The 23,432-nt window shown below is 58.7% G+C and overlaps 1 protein-coding gene across 2 annotated transcripts; it reads right to left on the bottom strand.

Moving 5' to 3' along the window:
• Positions 1-174: 174 nt before the first annotated feature.
• On the bottom strand, positions 175-22,835 carry SH2B2 (SH2B adaptor protein 2). Of its 2 annotated transcripts, none has more exons than XM_066979879.1 (10): positions 22,726-22,835; positions 21,938-22,063; positions 13,007-13,894; positions 9,875-9,976; positions 6,185-6,276; positions 3,910-4,004; positions 3,556-3,729; positions 3,243-3,436; positions 2,952-3,123; positions 175-2,541 (listed from the first exon to the last, which is right to left on the bottom strand). In XM_066979879.1, exons 3-10 carry the CDS (start codon positions 13,865-13,867, stop codon positions 2,228-2,230), a joined length of 2,004 nt encoding a protein of 667 aa, XP_066835980.1. In that variant the 5' UTR covers positions 13,868-13,894; positions 21,938-22,063; positions 22,726-22,835; the 3' UTR covers positions 175-2,227. The 2 variants fall into 2 exon arrangements, with proteins under 2 accessions (XP_066835980.1, XP_066835981.1); XM_066979880.1 differs by having other exon boundaries at positions 22,709-22,782.
• Positions 22,836-23,432: the final 597 nt, after the last annotated feature.

The raw sequence follows: 23,432 nt of genomic DNA, 5'->3' as shown, positions 1-23,432 counted from the left end.
ATTCCCCCCCTCCTCCCTCCTCGCTGTGCTAGACCAGCTCCGTTCGGGCAGTCTGAGCCCAGCCACAGCCGCCTCAAGACAGCAACAAGGTCTACACACATGCGACATGACAGCATCCTCTCTCTTTATATAGCACACCCAGCAAAGCCCCGAGCTCATGTCCATGTGCTGTCCTTTTTGCAAGCGGTTTTATTTTAAAACCAGAACGCAGCTTCTCCATTTGTTTAACAAGTCCCCGTGTCTTTTTTCTTTTTTTTTTTTAAATAAAATTAATTTATTCTACAGAACAGTAAACTCTTCCAGACTCTTCCCTATTTACAAATTAACATTTTTGCTTGCAGATCATCACTCCCCCCCCCCACCCTGTTCCGATCCCGTGGCACAGAAGATGAAAAATCAGCCAACGTGTGAAGGGCTCTAAGGCAGTGCTCCCATCCGCAGCCACCTCGGACCTTGGGGAAGAACAAGAGCAACGATGTCTGTGCTGCATCTGGAGGTTCCCCCTCATTCACCGTGTGCGTGAAAGAAGCAGGTCCACGTTAAACCCGAGAGCATCTGGCCTCTCCCTGCCTGGGCTGTGTTTAGCTGTGCTGAGGAAGGAGAAATACCCCAGCACACCGAACAGCTCCCACTGCCCACGCTGCTGGAGGTGGCTGCTGGTGTGGCAGGGCTGAAGGGCCACGAGTTTGGGGAGAAGGGGGAGCTGGCTGCAGGAAGGTCTCTCAGCTCTCAGCCCACACACCTATCGGCCAGAAAGGCAGCTCCCGCATGGCTAGAGGAGGCAAGGAGCCTCGGAGACACCCCCCTGCCCTGGTGAAGGGGGAAAAAGTGACTCCGGAGCTGGGGACAGCTTTGCTAGCTCAGGAAAGAAGGCACCTTTAAAAAAAAAAAAAAAAGAAAAGAAAAGAAACAAAAACACAAACAAACCACAAAACTGACCCAAACCAAAACCAGATGCCAAAGCAACTCTCCAGGCAAATTCAATGGTTTCTGAACTAGGTTGTGGCTTGGCTCCTACCCTACGCAAAGCACACAATCCTACCAAGCAGCCTGGCCCCGGTGGTTTTCTGCTCTGCGCTCTCTCCCAGGTCTCAGAGGTGTAGGAGGGAGCTGCTGTTTCAGCCAGAGACGCACGTGCCTGCGCTGGGGGCTGCTCAAAAGCCACAATGCTGCTAACAGGCAGAGACAGCGCCCGGTCCTTGCCAGCAGTCGTGCTGCCGCACACACGGGCAGGGTCAGGGTGGCATTTCAGCCACCAGCAAGGGAAATGCTGGCTGCCCGTGCTGTCAGCCTAACCCGGCCCCTCTGATTCACTTGTTTCCCCACCTGGCAGCAGCCCTGTTCCTTTCATTCTTTCCGGGCATTTCAATTTCTATAAGAAAAATAAAAATAAAAATCTTCAATAGCATCTACTGAAGGTCTGTAGTGTTTTCACTCCCGGGGAGTCCAGGTGAGCACTCGTGGAGGTGAGACTGCCTCCACCTCTGCATACGAGCCCCTGGCCTCTGTCTGAATCCCCCGACACATCCCCACTGACTGACAGCCGATCCAAGCGGGGATGTTGTTGTGTTTTTCAAGGTTTGCCTTGAGCACTGGAAATGATCGCCTAGCTGCAGTAGAAAGGAGGCAGCAGGCTGAGCTGATGCCCTTGCAGGCAGCCAAGGTTTCAAAAGCCAAGGAAGAGAGGGAGGAAGAAAGGGGTTATTCAGGGAGTCTCCAGCTACAAGAAGAGAAAGGACAAAGGAACAGAAGTGGCAGGACAGCAGGAAAAACCTTCCTCCAATGAGATGTTTGGCTTTGAAAAATGCCTTCTCCTGGCAGAGCGAACGAAAGGCATGCCCCTGGGATGCACACGGATGGGCATGTGGGAGAGCAGCCCCTGGGGGGCACCTGCCGTCCCCGCAATCATCCCAAAACGCCCGAGCCCCATGCTGACTCGGTCCCGGGAGAGCTCTTGGTCCGGAGGGAAAGGGAAAATGCTGCAAGCTCCGAAATGGCACTGATGCTTTCAGCCTCCCAAGCCCCCAGCGCCACCCCAGCCTCGGGGCTGGGACTGGCCGTGACATCGCTCGCTGCTCACACGGCTCCCGAAAGCGGCAGCGAGCAAGAAGGAGGTCCTGGCCGCGGTGCTGGTGGTGGCAGGAGGTGGTGGCGGCGGCAGCGAGGCTGGTGTGGTGGCGAGGTGTGGGTGACCCGTGCCCCCCTGCCATCCTGCCCCCGGGGGGGCTCAGTAGAAGGAATATTGGTTCTCCACCGCCCGGGTCCGGCTGCGGGCGCCGTCGGCATCGTGGTAGTCCTCGGCGCCAGCGGCTGGGGGCTCCGGCCGGCGCTCGGCGCTGTCGCTGCGGCTCCGGGGGCCCAGGGCACCCTCCAGGCGGTGGTAGGGTGCGGGGACGGGGACAACGGGGGCTGTGGCCGCCCCCTCGGCGGGTGGTGGGGCCGGTGGGGCAGCGGGTGCTGTGCTGCAGAAGTAGTGCGGGGGCGGCAGGTCGGCTCGGCAGCCCGGTGGCTGCGGCACGATGGCTGGCGGGGGGCCGGCGTCTGTAAGGGAGACGGGAGTTTGACTCCTCGGAGGCTGGCTGCTTCCTATGCCCACCCTATCCTTCACCCTGTGCCCACCGACCCTCCTCGCCCACCTTCGGCATGCCCCAATGAGCCACGCAGCCTCCGATCCTCTCCTGCCCCACACCAAGGGACACACAGGCCACCCCAACATGGCTTGCTGTGGCTCTCCCCCCATCCAAAATGGGATAACGCCCATCCTGGGGCATCTCCAAAGCCACACGCACCCTCCCTCAAAAGACCAGCATGGGACCAACCCTCCAACACGGGCACGCCATTAAGTTGTCAGTGGGGAAATCCCAGGGACCGGCTCCCTTTTGGGTTGGTGCAAGGTCCCAGCCCAAATCCATCCCAGCAGCCCCGAACCCTGGCACGGCCCCGGGACCTACCGGGCAGCGGGCTCTGGGCCACCACGTAGCTGCGGAGCGTGATGTCGGCCGCGCCGCCCGACTCGAGCGGGATGGGGTGCGTGTGGAAGTGGCGCAGCATGTCGAAGATGGTCTGGAACCAGAGGTGCTGCACGTGGCACTGCCCGCTCTCGTTCAGTGACAGGCGGAGGTGCTGCGAGGGCAGGGGCAGGGGGTGAGCCGGGAGGCAATCGGACAGCCCCAGCCTCCTTCACCCCCGCGAGGAGGCCCCTCCACCAGCCGAGGATTGCTCGCGAAGCAGGCGGCACCCACCTTCGCTTTCCCCTGGAAGTTGAAGGTCAGCACGTACTCCCCGGGCCGCGTCTCACTCTGCCGGATGACGAACAAGCCGTGGCTCCTGGCACCGCCGAGCAGCACCAGCTGAGCCGCCTTGATCCGTGAGAGAGTCCCGTGGAACCAGGGGAAGTCGGAGAGGTTGACCTCCGCCTCCGCCTCGCTGTCCTCCCCTGGCCGCAAGCACCGGCAGATTTTAGGGAGCACCCAAACATTTGCCCTCTCCCAACCCCGTGCACCCCAAGAGTGAGGCGATGGGGCTGCATCCTGCACCCCTGCCCTGCCTGCCTACCTGTGCCGGTGGTGGGGGGCGATTCCAGCGTCTGCAGAAAGCTCTCCAATGGGACGTGGGCCAGCAGCTCCCCCAGGGAGTCCCTGCCCCGGCCATGGGGCACAGACACGGTGGTGGCAGTGGCGGCGTTGTGAGCACCAGGCAGGGCACATCTGTCTGGTGGCCTGTGCACATCTGGAAGGCAACGTCGGTGTCTTCAATGAGGGCGGGCATCTCCCCACGACAGGGACAAGTGCGAGGACCTGAGCGCTCACTTCAGGCTCCCTGCCTTTGTCCCCGGCAGGATCTGGACCCCAAAAGCAGAGCCAGCACCAGGAGACCGCCCCCCCCGCCCTCTGCAGCAGGATTTCTCACCGTCAGCCAGAAATTCGCAGCTGCAGGAGGATGCCCTGCCCGGCAGGCAGGCTCCAGGCGCGCAGGAGGCCAGCTCGATGTCATCCCCGCTGTCCCTGGGGGGCGAGCACAGAGCAGGTGACCACACACAGACACGCACAGCATTCCCCCTCGCGGGCAGCAGGGGCTTTATTATCCAACCACCACCACCCCGGTGAAATCCCAGCTCTGGCCCAAATCCGCAGAGAACATCCCGATGCTTGCCGCTTCCTCCCGGAGCAGCGAGGTGCCCGCAGCACTCAGAGGCCGAGCAGCCGGCAGAGCCGCAGTGTGCCGGGAGGAGGCATGGAGAGCAGCCAACGCACCACGGGCTGCCTCAAACATTGCCATCAAAACAAGGTGGCTTTTTGGGCTGAGAAACTAGCGTGCAGGTACGAGCCCTTGAAAAACCCTCGCTGCCTGGGTCGTGCTGGCTGGGACCAGCTGCAGAGCTGCGCTGCGATCGCTTCGGCTTGGACACGTCTCTTACTGTGACTTCCAGAGCTCTTGCTCGCACGCTTTGCACGCGAGACGTACGCACACATTCCCATCACCAACTTCCACCCAGAGCCGGTTTCGCTTTCACCCCCCCTCAGAAAGGGGCTGTTCGAACCGACCCCCAGGAGCTGCACCCCAAAAACCAGGAGGTCCTGCAGACCAGAGGCGCATCCACTGCAGTGCAGCCCCCGCGTCCCACATCCCCAGCTGCCCCCCTGCCCGTGCACTTCAGCATCCTTCTTGCACAAGCTCCCTGTTTGCTCACCGCCTATTTTTAGCCCGGCCGCCAGCGAGAGCCCGGAGCCGCTCGTGGCACTCGGGTGCTCTTGCTTAACAGCGGCCACGTGCGTGCAGACAGCCAGGAAGCGGCTGCGTTAGCGGTAACGGCTCACGAGGGAGCTGCTGAATTATTTAGTGGCCAGTAAGTGAATCAGCCACTGGGAGTCATTCAACTGCAGCCACTTAAAAAAAAAATAGAAAGGAAAAAAAAAAGAAGGGGGGAAGGAAACCAAAACCAACAGAGCTCTGCAGAAAACCCGTCGCCAGGGCGCTTACGCAGAGGTTTCAGCGCGGATCCTTGGCAGGAGGACCGAGCACCGCGTGCAGGAGCTGAATGAAAATTCATTCTTGGCACGGAGCACGTGTGTCAGTGTATTAAGCAGCTCATTATTATTTGCTGTAGAGTTCATTATTATTTGCTCTACGGTCGTGTCCAGAGGCCAGCACGGGGCTGTGCTGGGTGCTAGGCAAACACCAAACGCCACGAGGCTGCCGGAGGCAGAGCGAGGAGCCGGTGCAGGCACCTGGCCTCAGCTGGAGAACCGGCACCGAAACACCCATTTTGAGTAAAAACAGCCCTTCCTCAACTGCCAGGCCACGCTTCCCTGCCTCACCTCCTTCAGCAGCCCAGCCTCGGTGCTGCTTCATCAATTATGTATCAAAAAAGCAGCAGCAGGAGCGCACGGTGCGTCCTCACTGCGAGACGCAGCCCTGGAGGACAGCGTCATCCTGGGGGAAGGTGGCACGGGGGGCAGCAGGGAGCCTCCAGGAGCCCCTGTCCCAGTTTTGCTCGAGGCTTTCACCTCTGCGAGCTTGGGCATCCCCCCCTTTGCCGAAATAATGCCAAGAAGGGTAGCAGTGGGGCGTGCCCATGGGCTGCGGGAGAGCGTGCCAGCAGACCATTGAATATAGCGCGGCTGCTGGACTGGAAAAAAAGCATGGGAAGTAGCTCTGAGATGATATGAAAGCTTTGGAGAGTTGGTGTTGGGAGCATCCCTGGGTCACCTGCCTTGGCTAGTCGAGGCGATGCGGAGCAGGAAGGGGTTAGCAAGTGGCTGGCACGCTGCAAGGCTGCACCTCTGACACACAACGGCTGCTAACTTTGCCTCCAGATTTCTGCCAAAACAAGTCAGAGACTTCCTGCAATAAGCTGAGCAGCGAAAATTGCATCAGCTGGGGTCTCTTCCATCCTAGTGGTCTGCAAGGGCTGACGACCAGTCCCAAAGGCATGCCCTCTGCCCTCTCCGGGGTGCTCAGAGGAGCTTTTCACTTGCTGGAACAAGATGAGTTTCCTTTACTTTCCTTTAAACAAGCACATTATAGCAGAGACCTCCTGGATGCACTGGGACCCCTGGACCTGACGGACACAGATGTGACGGGCAGCAGTGCAGGAACCTTGCCCAGGTCGCGCCCTGACCTACTGGAGAGGATGGAGGCTGTGGTTTGGAGGGGAAACCTGACCATGCCCCATGAGCCTTACCCGGGGTCGATGCAGTCCTGGATATCTGCCACCCAGGAGTGCTTCTGCAGGGAGTCGATGGTCTCCAGGATGTACTCGGCACCATTCTCCACCTGGAGGCAAGACAGGACAGCGTCAGGCCACGTCCAGGGTCCTGCCACCCGTCTGCTGCCCCCCGCCAGGCAAAGCAAAACCCATAATCTGTCAGGACACCGGCCGGACCCCCGCGTTCACTTGCCACTGTTACACAGTGCCCTAGCTGAAGGATACCTGCGTGTTCCCATCCCAGCACAGGGGGGTTGAGAAGTGACCCCCCAGGGATGCTTTGATGTGCCCAGGGGTGATCCCTGACCAAAGCTGAGGCCCAGAGGAAAAAAAATCACCCCTTTTTCAGCAAATGCATCACAAAGTTTTTACAGCCTGTGTGGTCACACCTGGGTATAAGTGCCTGGCCAGCAGCACCAAGGCTGAGTGTCACTGTGCGCCAGCACAACCAAGGGCAGACAGCATCCCCTCGCCTACAGCATCCCCCAAAAACTACCTCTGCACAGGTGGCATGTCAGAGGCTGTGCTGCACTCTTATTGCCCTGAAATCCTTCCAGACTCCTAAAACCAGGAGTTTAAACCTCTCCTCATTTTCTTTGCCTGCTGGTCCATGAAGCTTCCAATTCCTGATTGCATCACAGAGAGAGAAAAAGACCCCCAACAGCCCTTTAACAGGAAGAAAAAAAAAAAAGTCATGATGCAAAACCTGCAAGCCCAAAGGAGCTGGGCTGCTCTGGGGCCGGGGAGGACAGAACACTCAGGGCACCCGGCACGGTGCTGCCTGCCTCCGGCCGTTTCCCCGTGCCATCCCTCCCGGACCCCTTCTACAACGTGTCCCTGAGGCAGCCCTGACTCCGGGAGGGTATCGCGTTGCCAGCCGAGACAGCCTTTGAGCAAATTAAATTAATTGCACACAACTGAATCACTGTCCTGAAAATAAACAGGGAGCACAGGAGCAGTGCCCGGTGCCACGGCGAGCAGTGATCGGCTCTCTTGCCACGCAGCGGGTACAGGGGAGCAGCAGAGCCCCCCCCGTTTTATTTAGCCAGGCTTTCCGAGGGGAAGGCATGGAGCTGGCTTGGGAGACCAGGGTGCTCCTTCACGCAGAGCATGAAAGCGAGCAAAGCACGTGCAGGGCTCGGGTATTTTGCAAGCACCCGCTTGTGCAATGGAAAAAATGCGTGTGCCGGGTGTCTGATGCGTGGCGAGGACACGCCGACTGTCAGTTTTTGGGTGATTTGGCAGAACTGATTCCAGTGTGGCCTCTGTGCAAAAAGCAGGGGCTTTTCCACCCACAGTGACCTCCCAAAGCACGGCACATTGCCCGGGAGGGGCGAGATGTGGCTCCACACCAGTTCAGCAAGAAGATCCCCGTCCCACCCACCTAATCCGTACCCTGCCAGCAAGGGGTGCTCCAACCCTCCGTGAATCCAGCCTGCAAGGGAGGAACACAACAGAGCAGCAGGAACACGGCCCAGTGAGAAGGGCCAGGGCAGAAAGTGAGCCACGAGCAATAGAGGATGTCAGGAACAGGGGAAAAGCTCCCCATGTCCACAGCCGCGAGAGGGAGGGCGGCAGCAGCAGGGCAGCAGATGACGCTGAGCGAGCCCCCGGGGGTAATGCGGCGCTTGGTGCCATGCCTCATTAAAGGGATCGATTGCAATCAATTAACCCCGCGGCAGGGTAAGCGCTCAGGCCAGAACGGGGCAGGAGCAGGTTAGAGGGTACCTGGTAAACGCGGCGGTTTCAGGCTGGGGGTAACTACAGAAAAGGCTGAAGCAAGGGCAGAGCCGTGGCGGTGGGGTGGAAGAGCAGCACACCCGGCCTCAGAGCCCTCCTCAAAGCACCTAGAGCCCCCCACAGCCAAAACCCTGCCAGTGGGGACCTGCAGAGCCCCAGTGGGGCCACGGTGACCTGGTTGTGCTCTGCCGCAGCCCCAGAGCAAGGGATGGGAGCAGTGATCAGTGCCACGTGCTCGGCTTCAGCAGCACGCCTGGTGCTACCGTATGCACTGCTGCAGCATGCAGGGCAGGGGAACGGGGCTGAGATGAGACTTGTAAAGGGACCAGAAAACCATGATCAGAAGTAGCTGGTGAGCTGCAGTGCAAGAGCGGCTGCTGCTGGTTAATGGTCTATGTGGAGGAGATGCTGAGCTCCCTCGCATCAGGGATGCTGTCCTGCACGTGCTGCCATTCAGCAGTGAGGACAAAAGCAAGGAGAGGATGCCTGATCAATTCATGGCTGACACCACGTTGTAAACATTTTGGAAGATGAGGCAGGAATTCAAATGAACTTCTCGATGCTGAGAATTAGTCTTCGAAAGAAAATGCCCAGGCCAGGCTCCACCTCAAGGGCACGGCGAGCTCCAGGCCCGTGCTGACACCACGGGCACCTCGCCTGAGGAACTGCAGCTCTGGAGAGGTTCTGCAAAAAGCACAGCGGGGTTACGGCAGCTCACAAGCTGCCTGTGAGTCAGCATCATCGTTAGGGTATGAAGACAGCGACTGGATGTACTTGGGCTGGATAAAGAGGAAGAAGAAAGGAGAAGCAATCCTTCCCACCCGCTCCTGGCCACGGCACTGCCTTCACTTTGGGACACGCTCGCTCCGGAGCCCAAAAGGAACGTGGGAAGGAGCATGGGCTGCTCAGTCTGGAGAGCAAAAGACGTGTGAGGTTGGTTTTCAAGTACAGAAGACAACAGCCAAGTTAGCCTCTGTGTCCATGGTGGACACAGACCGCAGCCAAGGTTGAGGTTAACAGCAAGAAGCCCACGGGAATGAGCACTGGGGTCAGGCGGGCTGCGAGGCACGGGGGCTCTCGCAACGCCAGGCTGAAGACAAAGAGCAGCTGTAATCACGGCAGTTTCCCCCCTCTGCATTCACAGTTCCCTCAGCTGGTGAGCAGGCTCACCCAGCCGTGAAGCCTGGCCTCTCCGCTCTGCCTTTGCCACGTGCTTTTAGGGAGAAGCAGCGGGGAGAGAGGTGAACTTTAGCAGGGGTGGGACACGGAGCCCCTCCACACGTTGCTGTTACACATCACCTCCCAGCCAGGCACGTCCAACAGCTCTGATGGAGCGTGCGAGCCCGTTAACGCGTGCAGGGAGGCACAGCCTCATCAGACAGAGAGGAACATCACCACCACCACCACCGTTGTCAGGGCATCGGCACAGCGTGCCCCGAGCCAGAGCCTGCAGCACGCAGCGGGAAGGTCCCTGCTGCCACCCAGCCCCAGAGGAACTTCCCAGTGCTCCTGCTCGAGCCCAGGATTTGCCACAAAAGGCTGCTGGGAGCATGACCTTAATTAATTAGATTGTATGGAAAACGCTTCTCTGAGGTCTCTAGCTGGAGATAGACTTTGTCTTTCTGCTTGCAACCCTTGCAAATTGTCTCTAGACGCTAATTTAACCTTGTCCTGGTGACAAGGAGAAGCAAAACCCCATGGTGAAAGCCAGGCAACCAGCCCGATCCCCAAATACCTGGGCATCAGGTGGACGTTGCATCATTTTGGGAGCCCCAAAGGGAAGCACAGACCGAGAAGGGGAGGCAGGGACCCCCGTGGGGAGCATCAGCACTGCTGGTGCTTCAGCTCCAAATCCAAGGCAACGTCCCCAGGGTCAGAGCATCCCTGCAGCAGGGCTGGATCGCACCGCCGCCACCCTGCCCTCACCTTCAGGACGAAGGTGTTGTCCTTGTCGGGCATCTCCAGAGGCATGGTGGTCCGCACCTCGATGATGGCTGACAGCGGGATGCTCACCTTGGGCTTGGAAGCCTAGGAAAAGAGAAAATTAAGAGAAATCGATAAATAAATTAAAAAAAAAGAAAAAAGTTGCTCAATCTAATCAAACTGTCCCGGGGGACAGCGCGGCGTGGCTCTCAGCAAGGCAAGATCGCGGCTCAGCCGCACGGTTATTATGGGGGGTGGGAAAAAAAAAAAAAAAAAGCATTGATTTCCCTCATGTGCCTGCTAACTCTAAGCTCTTTTAATTAAACCAAGAGAAGGCCCGGTGGAAGATGGGGAGGTTAGTGCATTTATCTGCCAAACCTTCCTTGTTCCAGCTCTGCCAAGCCCGCTTATTTCTCTCCTTTTACACCTTCTCCTTCCTGAGAGCCGCGCAGCAGCGCAGACGGGCGCCCCGTTTACCCAGCCCAGGCGTTACGGTGTGGCAGCCAGAGCTGTGTGGGGAATTTTAATTACATTAAAATAAAGGGAAAAAAAAAAAAAAGAATTTCCCCCGGCACCCGCCGGAGCCTCTGTGTTGGGGGCAGGACCCACTGCCTCCCACTCAGAGTCTCTACTGAGCACCAAATTCCCCAGATATTTGCTTAAATTACAGCGAACCAGCCCAAAGGAGTACACGGAGATGCTCCCAGGGCTGGTCCCCTCCGGGATGCTTAGAATCGTGGCTCCAGGGTTTGGAGCACTCAGACGAGGCTGGTGATGTGCACCAGGCTGCAGGTTACCGATAGATGGGTTCAGTGACTTTTTTTTTTAAGTTAAGGGGAAAAAAAAAAAAGATAATAATCCAAGCATGAGAACAGAAACTGTCCTTTCCCCTCTGGGATGTTTCATTTCCACCAGCCCAGCCCCCTGTGCTGCCTCTGCATGCATCCCGGGCTGCACCGGGCTCAGCCCTGCTGAAGTTTTCCACCTTTTTTTCTACTGGAGAAGGTGAGAAAAGGGGATGCAGCTGCCTAAGGAAAAAAAACCAAACAACAGCGTTAATTCAGCAGTGAACCAGAGGAGGGTCTGCTCCAGGAGGGTCTTCCTGCGGCAGCCCGGGGTGCCCACGGGGAGCGTTATTAATGGCCGTGGGGACGTTCTGGGGACATCTCCCTACATCTATTTTGCCCTCGAAACCCCAGGATGCCTAAAACGACTGCTGCGTGCCGGCACAAACATCTAACTCGGCTTATCGCTTCCTGTCGAAGCGGCGGTTAAGAAGAAAGGGCTCGCTAAGGAGATTTGAAAACATGACCATAGTTTTTGTAGGGCCTACGCAAAACTGAAGCTGGGGGCTCCCAAAGCAAAAAGCAGTTTTCTTCCAGTTGTGCCAGCTTGATGCCACGTTTGCAGCTGGCTGGAGCACGCCAGATGGAAAACAAGATGGGATGAGGGGAGATGAAACGCAAACCAAAGACAGAGGGGTGTAATTACAACAGAAGAGCAGACTATTTCCACGAAAGTTGTCGTGAGATCATTTGGAAATTGATTTTTTTTTAGAGCCAAATGAAGATGCACTAAAAAAATTCCTCCGAGCACTCTCCTAAACATTTTAAGAGCAGCAATTGTTCCATTTTAACCTGAGTTTGGGGCCACCTCGGCGCAGTGCTGCAGCCCTCGCTCCCAGGGGCTTCCCAAATTCTGGGAATTCCCTCAGCAGAGGAAGTCCCCAAGCCCGAGGACATGCACTATGCGCAGCAGCTCAGAGCCTTGCTGTAGGGATACGCTTGAGTTCAAACTCAGATTTTATATTTTATCAGGAGAGGTGTGAAGCTTAGGAAAGCAAGAAAAAAAAAGAAGGCACATACCAACACCAACAGTGCCATGGTTCATTTTGTCCTCAGAAAAATAGAGGGTGCTTTTTAAAAATATGAACTCTCCTGCCATCCCTGTGACTCTTGTATGGATCATACCTGAGTTAATAGGGGTGCAAAGATCAAGACCAGTGGGTTCCCAGCAGCTCTCAGGGGAGCTACAGCCCTGTGCAAGGCTTGTGCTGGCCCAGCTTCGCTGCCAGGGACCCAAACACAAGTGGAAAAATCCTGGAGAAAATCAAGTAAATGAGGTTTTTCTTCCCCAAGCATTTAAGTAACCTGAGATTTCTGTTCTAACCCGTGCAACTAGTAAAACCCCCGGGAACGGCCTATTATTTGCCCCATGCTTGTCAAAGATGAGCGCACACAGCGCAGATGAGGCTCAGTCAGTGCGGGTTTGTCAGCACAACGCACCTTCTGCTCCTCCCAGGAGGAACAGGGGTCCTGCAGCAAGGAGGGACTGAAGGTGGACCCTGTGCATGCCCTCTGCATTACTTGAGCAAACCGCTCCCCTCTCTGCCCCAGGAGAAGAGGGGCAATATTTCCCTGTGCCACGTGCAGAGGGGAGGCATGCAAGAAAAGGTGTGCCACAACAAAAAGCAGCTCCTCTTTCTGAAGCTTTCCTTGGCGTTACAGATGCAGAGAAGACACAGGCAAGGGAAAGTGATAGCGTGGGTATCGGTACTGATAACAAGCAGCATTCCCCTGCACAGCAGGGCAAGTAGCTGGGGCTGTCGGTGAGGAGCGCTGCAAAACCCGTGGGCAGCGGTGGTGCTCCAGCCCCAGGGCTTCTGCCCCCACCACCAGAAAGCTGTGCTGGGTGCAACATTATTCCACGTGAATTATTAATTTGAAAATAACGAGTGCTGCAACCAAGCGTGGGGTCGCTTGGTGACACATGGAGCACTCTAATGTGCTCGGAAGAGAAAAATCTCCTGGTGTCCTGGACATACTTCATCTCAGTGTGGCAATGAGCTTCGGCACTACGATCACCGATATCTGGGGCTGAGGCACAGGCAGGGCCTTCAGCATCTCACCCGAGGGCCGCGGGCTGAGCGCTGACGAGCAGTTTGTGGATGCGACTCGACCGCCTTGCCCCCACACACCCACATCTCAGCCTCCCGGCACCAAACCTCCCGCTGGACCAGGGCTGGATTTCATCCCAGCTCCGCAGTGGAAATTAAAAGTAACAACGCAAAGCCCAGCTGCTCGAATTTCACCCCAACACTCACCAAGACGGCAGCGGAGACGAGCCAGGACTTACCTTCGGAGGGACGTAGAACTCGAGCAGGAACCTCTCCCCCTCCACCTTCACCGCCTTGCGGAGCAGGAGGCGGCACTTCTGCCACTGCGAGCTCCCCACACAGTTCGTGTCGTCGGCGACCATGTAGCGCAGCGTCCCCTCCCGCTGGATGTCCACCAGCTCCACCTTGGAGGACTGAGCCTTGGAGAGCCGCAGTTTGTGGGTCCACTTCTCCCGCGGGTCGCCGGGCTCCTTGCCCCCGGCCGCCCACGGCTCCCTCTCAGCCCTCCTGCTGCCCGGCACGGCCTCGGCACCCGGCTCCGGAGAAGACCTGCGGTGCCACATCTCCTTCATGCCGTCCACCACGCACAAGCTCATGTTCCTCAAGGAGAAGCCCTTCTTGAACTTGGGCTTGGCGGCGGCGTGGACGGAGACGTCCTCCGAGCTGCGGGACTGGCCGTAGGAGGACACCTTGCGCGCCTGGGCCTGCTGCGCCGGGCTGAGGTAGCGGCCGGCGCCCAGCGGGGCCTCCATGCTGTCCAGGGACTCGGTGGAGGTCTCCTCCTTCCGCTGGGCCACCTCGCGCCCGTAGGGCACGTGGCAGTTCTGCAGCCCCACGAAGGGCACGATGTTGTACTTGGTGGGCGAGTCGGAGACGAAGACCCGGCTGACCTCCAGGCTGAAGATGTCCAAGAAGTTGGCGGCGAAGTGGTGGGAGAAGGAGGCCTCGGCGCCGGGGGTGTCGTAGTGGGGGTTCTCCCTCAGGAACTGGCAGAACTTCTGGGCGAAGTCGACGGCGGCCGCCTGGGCGTGCAGCTCGCAGAACTCGCGCCAGTCGGGGAGCGGGGAGGAGGGCTCCTGGCACAGGGCATCGCCGTTCATGGCTGCCCCATTCCACCTGCCGGCGGGCTGCGGGGCAAGGGGACAGACAGGGTGAGCTCGGTGGCAGTGATCCCGTCCGCCAACGCTGCCAGAGCGGGTCCACAGCCCTGGCATGAAGTGGGACGCGAAGGGAAACACAGCGGGAAAGCATTTTTGTGCCGTTTCCCCTCCCTCTGCCGTGCTGGAAAAAAACTTGGCCCTGGCAGCAGCCATAAATCGTACTTATTTTACGATTATGACCATGCAAAAGTGTTATCGATTTCTCATAAAACCACTAAGGAGTCCCCGACCGGAGCAGCCCGGGGGGATTCGCCTCCAGGACTGACGCTGCCACATGCGTGGCCTGGGCACCGCGGGCCCGCAGCAGCACATCCGCTGCCACCGTCCCCAGCAGCTGCTCCAGCTCTGTCCACATTTCTACCCCCAGGAGAAATTTGGCACATCGGTTTTGCTGAGCACCTCAGTTCGGTTACATCCTTGTCAGATGCAGATGAGCAGGAGCCCAGCACCCTCCCCACCGCCCGTCAGACCCCATGGCTGTAATGGATAACCCCAGAGACCAGGGAGTTGATGAGGTAAAAGGGAAAAAAAACAAGGCAGCAGACCTGGGAGCCACCAGGAGCTGCAGGGAGGTGAAGACCAGACCTCACACCCACAGGAGAGGTACCTGACCTCACCCAGCCTCTGCAGGACTCACACGTCTCTTGTCTTTTTGCTTGCGATGCATTTCCCAAACCTCTGCCTAATTTTGCGAGGCTTGGACCTCACAGGGGAGATTCCTGCAGTGCTCGCATCTAAATTATCATTTTCCAGCACCGACTGCTTGTGCCTGTCGGTGACAGCGAGCCTTGCCCCATGAGTTGCTCAGGCACTGCTCAGCCACATGCCACCCATGTGTCCAGAGAAGCATCCTTTTCCCCTCGAGGGCAGTTTCACCTCAACAGCACGAAGGGAACACTCTGCTCTGGACCCCTGCCCTCTGCAGCCCATCCTGCCCAGCACTCACCAGCCTGGGGACACGCCAGGGCTTCTGGAAAAACGGGACAGCCCCCCTCATTCGGCTGCTCTCCGCTCACAAAATCTCTTTTGCTGGTGAGCGATTTCTGCTGCTAATAAATCAGGCGCAGTAACTAACCATCAGGTTTCACAGCCAGTACTTCATTACCGGTCAGGTAAACTGCCCCAGAAGATAAAAAGTTAAAAATATATGTGTATATATGTATATTTTTAATCCCTTTTTGGCTCACCAGTCCTGAAGCAGGGGATCCCAGTGCTTGGCTGGACCTGGAGCTCCCCAAAGGGCTTTCGCAGGAAACCAACACAGCCAAGGGAGGCCCAGGCAGCGGAGCAACTGGAACGACACAACCAGACAGGCCCAATTCCCCCATTAAACACGGGCAATAAAAGCCCTCAGTGAGAAGGGAAACCCCAAGCTGCTGGCAAGAGCCAGATCCGGGGGAGCTTGGCTTCCCAGCCGTCTCATAAGGGCCTTGCAGCTTTCCCTGGGTGCCTCTCTGCCCCGCACTGAGCCGGCCCTGCTCGCCGCAACCCAGCCCGGAGCAGGGAAAGCCCCGTCCCCGCAGTTTACAACAAGGCTGAATTTCCCCAAGAGACAGCGGGAAAGCAGCAGAAAATGTAAAGCTGTTTGTTACCAGGCCAGCAAATGCAATTCTCACTTACCCATCCATCACCCGGCAGAGAATTTAAAGGCTCGGCTCCCGGCGGCAGCTACTGCCCTTCAGCTTTACCATCCACAGCCGCAGCTCCCCGAGCGCAAAGCAAGGGAGGGGGAATATTCGGGCTCGGGGAGGTGGAAGGGGGTCTCCTGCTACTGACCCAAGCGGGAATAGCCGGCACCACCAAGAACAACGGAAGGGCAAAAAAGGTGCAAAGGGCAGCAAGGGGCTCAGGAGGGAAGAGAAATCCCCACGCCGATGGGTGATGGCCCTGATTTTGTCACACCTGCCAGAAGGGAGCAGTTAAGTTTTACCCCGTGGGCCAAGCCCCAGGGCTTTGCTGGTGTTCCCCCACCATGCACAGGAAGGAAAATGCTTCGCCCCATTGCCCCCTCCAGGAAGGATGGAGCAGGAGGGACAGGCACGATGGAGCAGGACCAGCCTGCCCACAAATGAGCGATGGGAAGCCAAGATGCAACAGAGAGATTAAAGAGGGGGGGCGGCGGAAAGAAAAGAAGACACTTTAAAAAAGATAAACCCCAAACAAAAAGCCTGGCCACCCAGCCGCTGCAGCAAGCCTCAAGCTGGGAGACACGCACGCAGAGGCATCACAGCGTCTTCCTTTCATCTGCACGGGGATGACAGACTCTAAAAGGCCAATTTATAAAAATGAAGCCTAGAGGAGAGATGTCTGGCAGGTCTGAAGGAGGAGGGGGGGGAGGTTGGTGGCCCTGCGCGGCGTCTCCATCGCCCCCCACCTGCAGCGGGTCTGTGAGCCCCCCATGGGGACCCCACTGGTGAGGCTGGGAGCAGCGGGGGGGCTCAGGGAGGCCCCCTGGGACCGCAGCAACATCCCCCCCCTCCCCAGCACGTACGCCTTCACCTGATTCCTGCGGGAAGCAGGCTCCCAATTATCTCTGCAGCTTTACCTTTAATCTCGGTGCCTCCGCTCCCCTCTATGCCAACAGCACTGCCCCACTTCTCGAAATAACTCCTCGTGCCACAGACAGCATCCCCGGGCAGGGCGGTGGAAGTCGAGATGAAAATAAGCTCAAGATGAAAATAAGCAGCAAATCCATGACCGCTTTTTGGCCAGCAGGGGCAATTCGCTCCCAGCCAGGCTCACCAAGGGTTGCAGCGTGTGGCCGGGCACCTCAGAAGGAGGCAGAGCCCTTTTGTGGGGGGTGTCTGCCTGCTCAGGGGTCACAGCCTGGGTTACACAGCAGGACAGGCACAGAAATATGGAAATGAGGAGGTTTGTCCCTAAAGAGAAGCTGCGTGGCCACAGAGAGGCAGCCGAGACATCAGCACCCTTGGGCTCCTCCTAACACCTAACACTGGCTGGTCCCCAAACGCCTCCCCAGGCAGAACCGTGCCCTGCTGCTGCTGCTGCTGCTGTCACTTGGGAAAACAATGCAAGGTTTTAGAAGGAGGGGAAATAAATAAATACGGATTTCTGGGGCCTGGCCAAGTGGAAGCCCAGGTTGCAATCACAGGCGCGAGCCAGCTGCTGGCAGCGATGCTATGCCAATCCCTCCCGATAAACTGCGCCGGTGGCCCCTGCGCGGCATGGACGCGTGTCGGCACACACCAGCCGAAAGATCTGAAAGTCGAAGTGAGCTCCTGACCTCGAGACGAAATGAAATTTCAGCCGTCAGCAGAAGTGCAAGAGACCATGGAAAAAAAAAAAAAAAAAAAAAGTCTCCGGTGCAGTGGGAGTCAGGGAGTGACAACAAAGCCACCAGGATTTGCTGAACCAGAGGAGCGGGGAGGAACTAACATCTAATGAGGTGTTAATAACCCGAACGCACAACACTGGTCATGGGATAGCCAGAGCAGCCAGCCCAGCACTTGCTCCAAGGGCTTTATTTAAGGAAACAGCCCTAATAAAGAGATGTTTCCCTTCCGCCCCGCGGAGCACAGCCAGGCTGGGGCCACGGGAGGAAAACCTGCGTCCAGCTGAGCTTGCAGGAGGCAGGTTTGTACCCCCCTCCTTTTTTTTTTTTTTAAAAGGATGAACACCTTTCAGTATGAAGGGGACGACCAGCAGTCCTCCACTTCCCTGGGGGTTTCCAGCATGGAAATAAAAAATAAAAATAGTAATAACGAAAGCCCGCATGCCTGCATCTCCGCCTGCACAGGAGCGCTCCCAGGGGCACAGGCACGCAGATCTGGGCTGATGGAAGCACGGGGAGGATGGAGCATCCTGCAGGGAGAGGCACGCATGTGGTGGTGGTCCTGGGTCCACGCTCCTGGGGAAGGATGGGGCTGGCAGGGTCCCGCTGCTCGGCTTCCAGCGAGATCGATGCCAATCAGACCCCAGGACGCGAGGAAACCCAGGCACCTGCTCGCCCCAGAAGAGAGGCTGACCTCAGCCGTCCCCACGTGTTCGGGCAGGGGAGATCCCCGGGTCACGAGCGGGTGCTGGAGCAACGTGACACCCCGCAGGGCCCCCCCGGAGAAGGTGACGCTCCTGGCACGGCGGGCAGGACATGCCTGGCAGCCCGCAGGGAGCCTGGAGCCCGCCTGCATGGCCCCGGCGTGCTGCAGAAAGCAGCTAAAAACCAACAAAAAAAACATGGCAGGGGCTGCTCTGGGGGGTGGCAGGGTGCTTCGAGCACATTTAGGACGTGGATAGGAGGAAAAACAAATGCAACACCTTTGCATTTACCATTCAAACCCAGCAGAACAGGGGATGCAGCAGGCACAGAGTTGGGGACCCACACCTGCAGCTGGCACCTGAAGGCTGGAGAGACCAAGCCCCCTCCTCCTGGTGGCTTCCTCTGCCATCACAAGGGTCCCAGCCCTCAAGGCTGAGACTTCAGTGCTCTAACTACGTGCAGAGGCTGATTTAAGGGACAGAAAGCCATAGGAAAGTAAATAAATACATAAAATAGCGGTAGGATGGGAGTAGGTCCTCTCTCCGCGCTCTTTATGGCTCCATGTACTATTTATACTCCACAGCCCTTTAATCAGACTGGCTGTTGGAATTGGAGAGAAATGGAAACAATCTTTGTTCCTCTCATTTACTGTCCATCCCACTGAAATATTAATTGAGCAGCATTCTGGCCTCAAGTCTAATGGTCAAGCCACCCTCCTCGATTCACTCCCCCATTAAATGCACGCTTTGACTCGCTGCCCAGACGCACCGGAGGGCCCTCCTGCCAGCTGGAGACGCTCGTCCGGTGTGCAAAGCCTTCCTGGGTCTTCTGCTGCACCAAGCAGGGGCTGCTCCACCTGAGACACCATCACGGGAAGCAGTTGTGCATCCCCTAACGAAGCTTTCCTCTGCAAACGAAGCACCGCACCTTGCGGGCTCCAGGGCTTTAGGGGGCTGCCAAACTCGTGGCTCACCCCAGGCAGCCTCATGGGCCTGGTCTGTCCCCAAAAGGAATGGGCACGTTGTCCCCTTCCCGTGCACAAACGAGATGCTGATGACCATTTCTCAGGGTAGAAAGGAAGGTGGCTTCTCATCTCAGCATCCAGAGGAACAAAATCCCAATGGATTACGGGAAAGTGCTCCACTGCTGTGCAGGATGGGAGTCACCACAGCCCTGAGGAAGGACTTCTTCAGAAAGAGACATCTTCGGAAGAGAAAGCGAACTTTGGGCCAGAAATGACCCCTTCTTCCCTCAAAACTCCCCAGCACGCGTTGAGGAGGATGTGACACTGACGCCCTGCGTACAGCCCGCTCGGGAAGAGCGCAGGTCACGGCCGTCTCCAAACCCACAGCGTTCTCCACTTCCCACTACTCTGACCAACTTCACTTTGCAGGGTCGTTTCTCTGCTTCCTAAACCCTGCCCCGCCGTGCACTGCAACCCCCGTGCTGACAGCTGCTGGAAAATAAAGATGAGTTAAATAGAGAAGATCCAGTGGATCTTAGCTGATCTCCTCCCTGTGCTTCCAGGCAGGTCCCTGAGGTGCGTGGCCACAGCATCGCCCGTGACGCTCAGCGCACCGTGGTGGGAGACCTGGGGGTCCCCAGGGCACAGCGATGGGATGCTCTGCCCTGGCAGAGGCTTGGAAAGCCAACCAAACCACCCCTTTGTTGCCCCAAACCAAGGGCGGGCTATTTCTCGTTAAAATAATAGAGCTTTTGGTGAAGAAGGTAAGGAGCCGCCGTCCTTTCCCTCTCGATGGGAGCCACCTCACCTGGCCAGGGCTCCGACCTGGGAGCTTTCTGCAGAAAATTAACTAGTCCAAAGTCTATTTTTAGCCACCACAATAGCAGAGCCTCCTGCGAGGAGCGTCAGAAGCCCTGTCCCCAACCAAGCAAGCTCAGATTTCGCTCGCTAAGCCTAGATTTCCTTCCTCCCCTCGGCCCACAACAAAACCTTCCCCTTCTCGCCTTCCCACCCTGGTCAAAGAGAATTCGTGCGACCACCTCGGGGGCTGGCGCTCGCAGCGGGGTGCGACGCAGGCGTTACACATTAACCACCATGCAGCGGCTCTCGCAGGGCCAGGGGCACGAAGGGCAGAGCCGTGCTGGACACACATACGAAATGATGAGTAGGTCGGCCACCACGGTTCGCTCAACATCCCTGACATACCTAAAATGCAAGGGGTTTAAAGGAAAGGCCCTGCTGTACAAAACCAGCTATAGTTCCCCAAACAAGCGCAAACTGCTTGGAGAAAAAACAACCAAAAAAAAAAAAAAAAACCCTCTTGCCCTACAGGTCACTGTGCCATTAAGGGGCTCCTGGGGTGGTTTTGGTGCACAAGCTGCACGGGTCCGTGGTGCAGAGCACCCAGCAGAGCGCACCCGAGGTGGCGCAGCCCTGCTCACATCAGGACCCCCCCCTTCCTTCAGGGACAGGAAGGAAAAACCCCAAGATTGTTTTTCAATTACGGCTCATAACAAACACGGGATAAAGTTACATAGGCCCGTATTAAATTTTCCCATTATCTTTTTTACTTTGCGGATATAATTCCCCACACGCATCCCTGGCTCGTACCCGCCTGCCAGCAGCGTTCGACGCTGCCTGATGGTGTCTGAGCTGGGGAAACTCAGCTCTGCCCCGCTACCGGGGCCGCTGCGCTCACCGCTGAGCTCCTGGGGTGTGCGTTGGGCAAAACACCTCGTGCAAGCTCCAGCGGGCTCCAAGTGCCCCTCAACCACATGGTGCCCAGACACCACGTTGCAGCTGGGATCTCCGGCTGGGGTTTCAGCCCCAAAAATCCCTTTTTTACCCCCCGCTTTGCTATGCAGGGATGTTTCCCAGGCACACAGCACTCCGTACCCAGCGCAGTGGGCACAGGCGTGCAGGAGGGGTTCCCTCTGCAGAGGGGCCGTTTCCCACCTAGCCTGTGCCTGATGTTTCTGCCTCCCCTCCTTCCTGGTGCTCCTGGCCCCGTTTGCACGTTTGCAGCCTCACTCCTGCCCCACAGCCTTGTGTGGGGCTCAGGGGGCTTCAGGCTGGAGAAGAGCAGGGGAGGCAGCGTTGCCCCAGGGCGCCCCAAAAAGCCTGATTCAGCAAGAGCAGCAGATGCGTAACCATCATCGGGTTTCTCAGCCCGCTCTGGGGAAGAGGAAGAAGAGGAGGAGGAAGGGCTCTAACCAGAAACATCCTCAGGGTGCACAGACGGCGATTTACCTCAGAAGAGGGACAGCTGAGACAAGAATTGGGCAAGGCCACCCTACCACGAGCGCACACGAGACGCATTCCCACCAGCCCGGGAGAGGAAGGAACAGCCCCGATGGTGAAGACAAGCAGCCAGAAGGGGTAACAGGAGGCGAGCAGCCCCCCTGCACCTACCAAGGACCCTGTGCTTGAGGCAGACAGCACCCAAATCCCAAAAGACTTTCCTGGAGCAGGGCAGGTTCCATCCTACAGCCCCCAGCACACATTCACCCCGATGGCACAGCTGCCCCGCGCTCGGTGAGACACCCGTGGGCAAAACCACCCTGATTTCAAACACGCATCAATGGCCTGGAGCACCTCCGTGAGGTTTCTGCAACTTTTTTTTTTTTTTTTTTTTTTTTTTTTTTCCAGAAATAAGCTCTCCAATGGCCACCCTGGGGTGCGCCGCAGCGTTACGGGACCACCAGGCACCACCAAGGGATGCAAAGGGGCAGAGCTGGGAGCGCTCCCAGTCCCACCCGAGCACATCTCCCAGCCATGCAGCCACCCACCCGTGCCAACGCGGTGGCCGAGGGCCTTGACCCTCTGGGGGCAGCCCGGGTGATTTAGGAGCACGGCCCCAAACGCCCGGCACTGCAACGGCGCTCCTCCTCCGCCCCCCTCCCACCAGGGCGAAGCAAATAATCATCCCAATAATAATAACAACCGCCGCGGCGGGGAGGTCTGAGCAATCCGCTCGGTGTGGGCAGCAGGCAGCTGCTGGCTTCCCGTGGGTTTAGGGCAGGGTCTGGGGGGAGCCGAGCGGTTTTACCTCCTCTCCCGGTGCAGTTCAGGGGTTCCCCGAGGTGCCAGCAGCGGGGCTCTCCCAGTGCAGGCTCATCGCTCAAAGCGCCCAGCTCCCACGGCGCAGCGAGGGACCGGAGCAGCCCGGACGGACCTGGAAGGCAAAGTTGGAAGAAGTCAAGCCCCGAAGAGGGTGCTCGGCACCTCCCTGGGTGTCACCCCGAAACCATGGGGCTGTTGCCCACGAGCCCGAGCGGCTGCTTTGGCAGGAGCAGGGGGCTGCAGGGGAAGCCCCTCGCCAAGCCGAGGCCTCAGCACGGTGCTGGGCAGCTCCTGGGGGGCTGCGGGGGGGGGGGCAGCTCGGTGGGGCCGTGCCCTTGGGCAGGGGCTGCCCCGGGGGGGGGCCGCAGGTGCCTGCAGAGCATCCATCCGGGCAGCACGCGCACCTCGGGCGGAATAATAAGCATTTAAAAAATAATAATAATAATAAAAATAGACCGTCCTTAAGGGGTCGTGCGCGTTGGGTCGTGCCCAGGACCCTGCGTCCCCCCCCGGCAGCCCCCCCAAGCCGGCAACTTTCGCCTTCCCGGGGAGCCCCCAGCCCGGCGCCCCCCGCCGCAGGACCCCGCACCCCGAAGGGACCCGGGGAAGGGGGGGGGGGGGGGATGGGGGGTGCAGGGGCGGGGAGGGGGGGGGGTCCCTCCGGGGGGTGCGCCCCGAAATGGTGATGGAGAAGGGAGGGGGGGGACCAGGAAAGCGGCGCCGCCCCCGCCGCCCCACGCAGCCGCGGATCCGGTACCGGAGGGATGCGCTCACCCGGCCCGGCCCGGCCCGGCTCCCCGCGCGGCCCCGCTGCAGCCCCGGCTCCCGGCTCCCGGCTCGGCTCCGGCGGGGCCAGCGCTGCCCGGCCCCCCCCGCCCCGCCCGGCCCCGCCGCCGCCCCCCCCCCCCGCTCCTCCCACCGCTTTAAAGGGCCCCGCCCGGCCCCGCTCCGCACGGGGAACCCCCCCCAAACAGCGGGGGCCTGCCGTGGGGGGGGGGGGGGGGGGTCCGGGGTCTGGGGGGCAGCACCCCACATCGCAGAGGTCACCCCGTATCAGGCAGGGTGCCCCATGTTACAGGGGGCACCCCATGTCCCGCAGGGCGCCCCATGTTCCGCAGGGCACCCCACGTCCCACACAGCACCATACATCCCACGGGGCACCCCACATCGCTTCCCACGTCCCGCAGGGAACCCCACATCACGCAGGGCACCCCACATCCCGCAGGACACCCCACGTTCTACATGGCACCCCACATCCCACAGGGCACCCCACATCCCACATGGCACCCTACATCCCACGGCGTACCTCATGTCCCACAGGGCACCCCACGTCCCGCAGGGCACCCCACACCCTGCATGACACCCTACGCCTTAGGGGGGGTTGGAACTAGATGATTTTTGAGGTCCCTTCCAACCCAAGCCATTCGATGGTCCCGCACCGCACCCCACATCCTGCAGGGTACCCCATGTCCCAGAGGACA

The sequence above is a fragment of the Anser cygnoides genome, chromosome 18 (genome assembly GCF_040182565.1).
Source record: "Anser cygnoides isolate HZ-2024a breed goose chromosome 18, Taihu_goose_T2T_genome, whole genome shotgun sequence".
NCBI classification, from domain to species: domain Eukaryota; kingdom Metazoa; phylum Chordata; class Aves; order Anseriformes; family Anatidae; genus Anser; species Anser cygnoides.
Note: the sequence above shows the minus strand (reverse complement) of the source record. Positions and strands in the feature narration are given on the sequence as shown.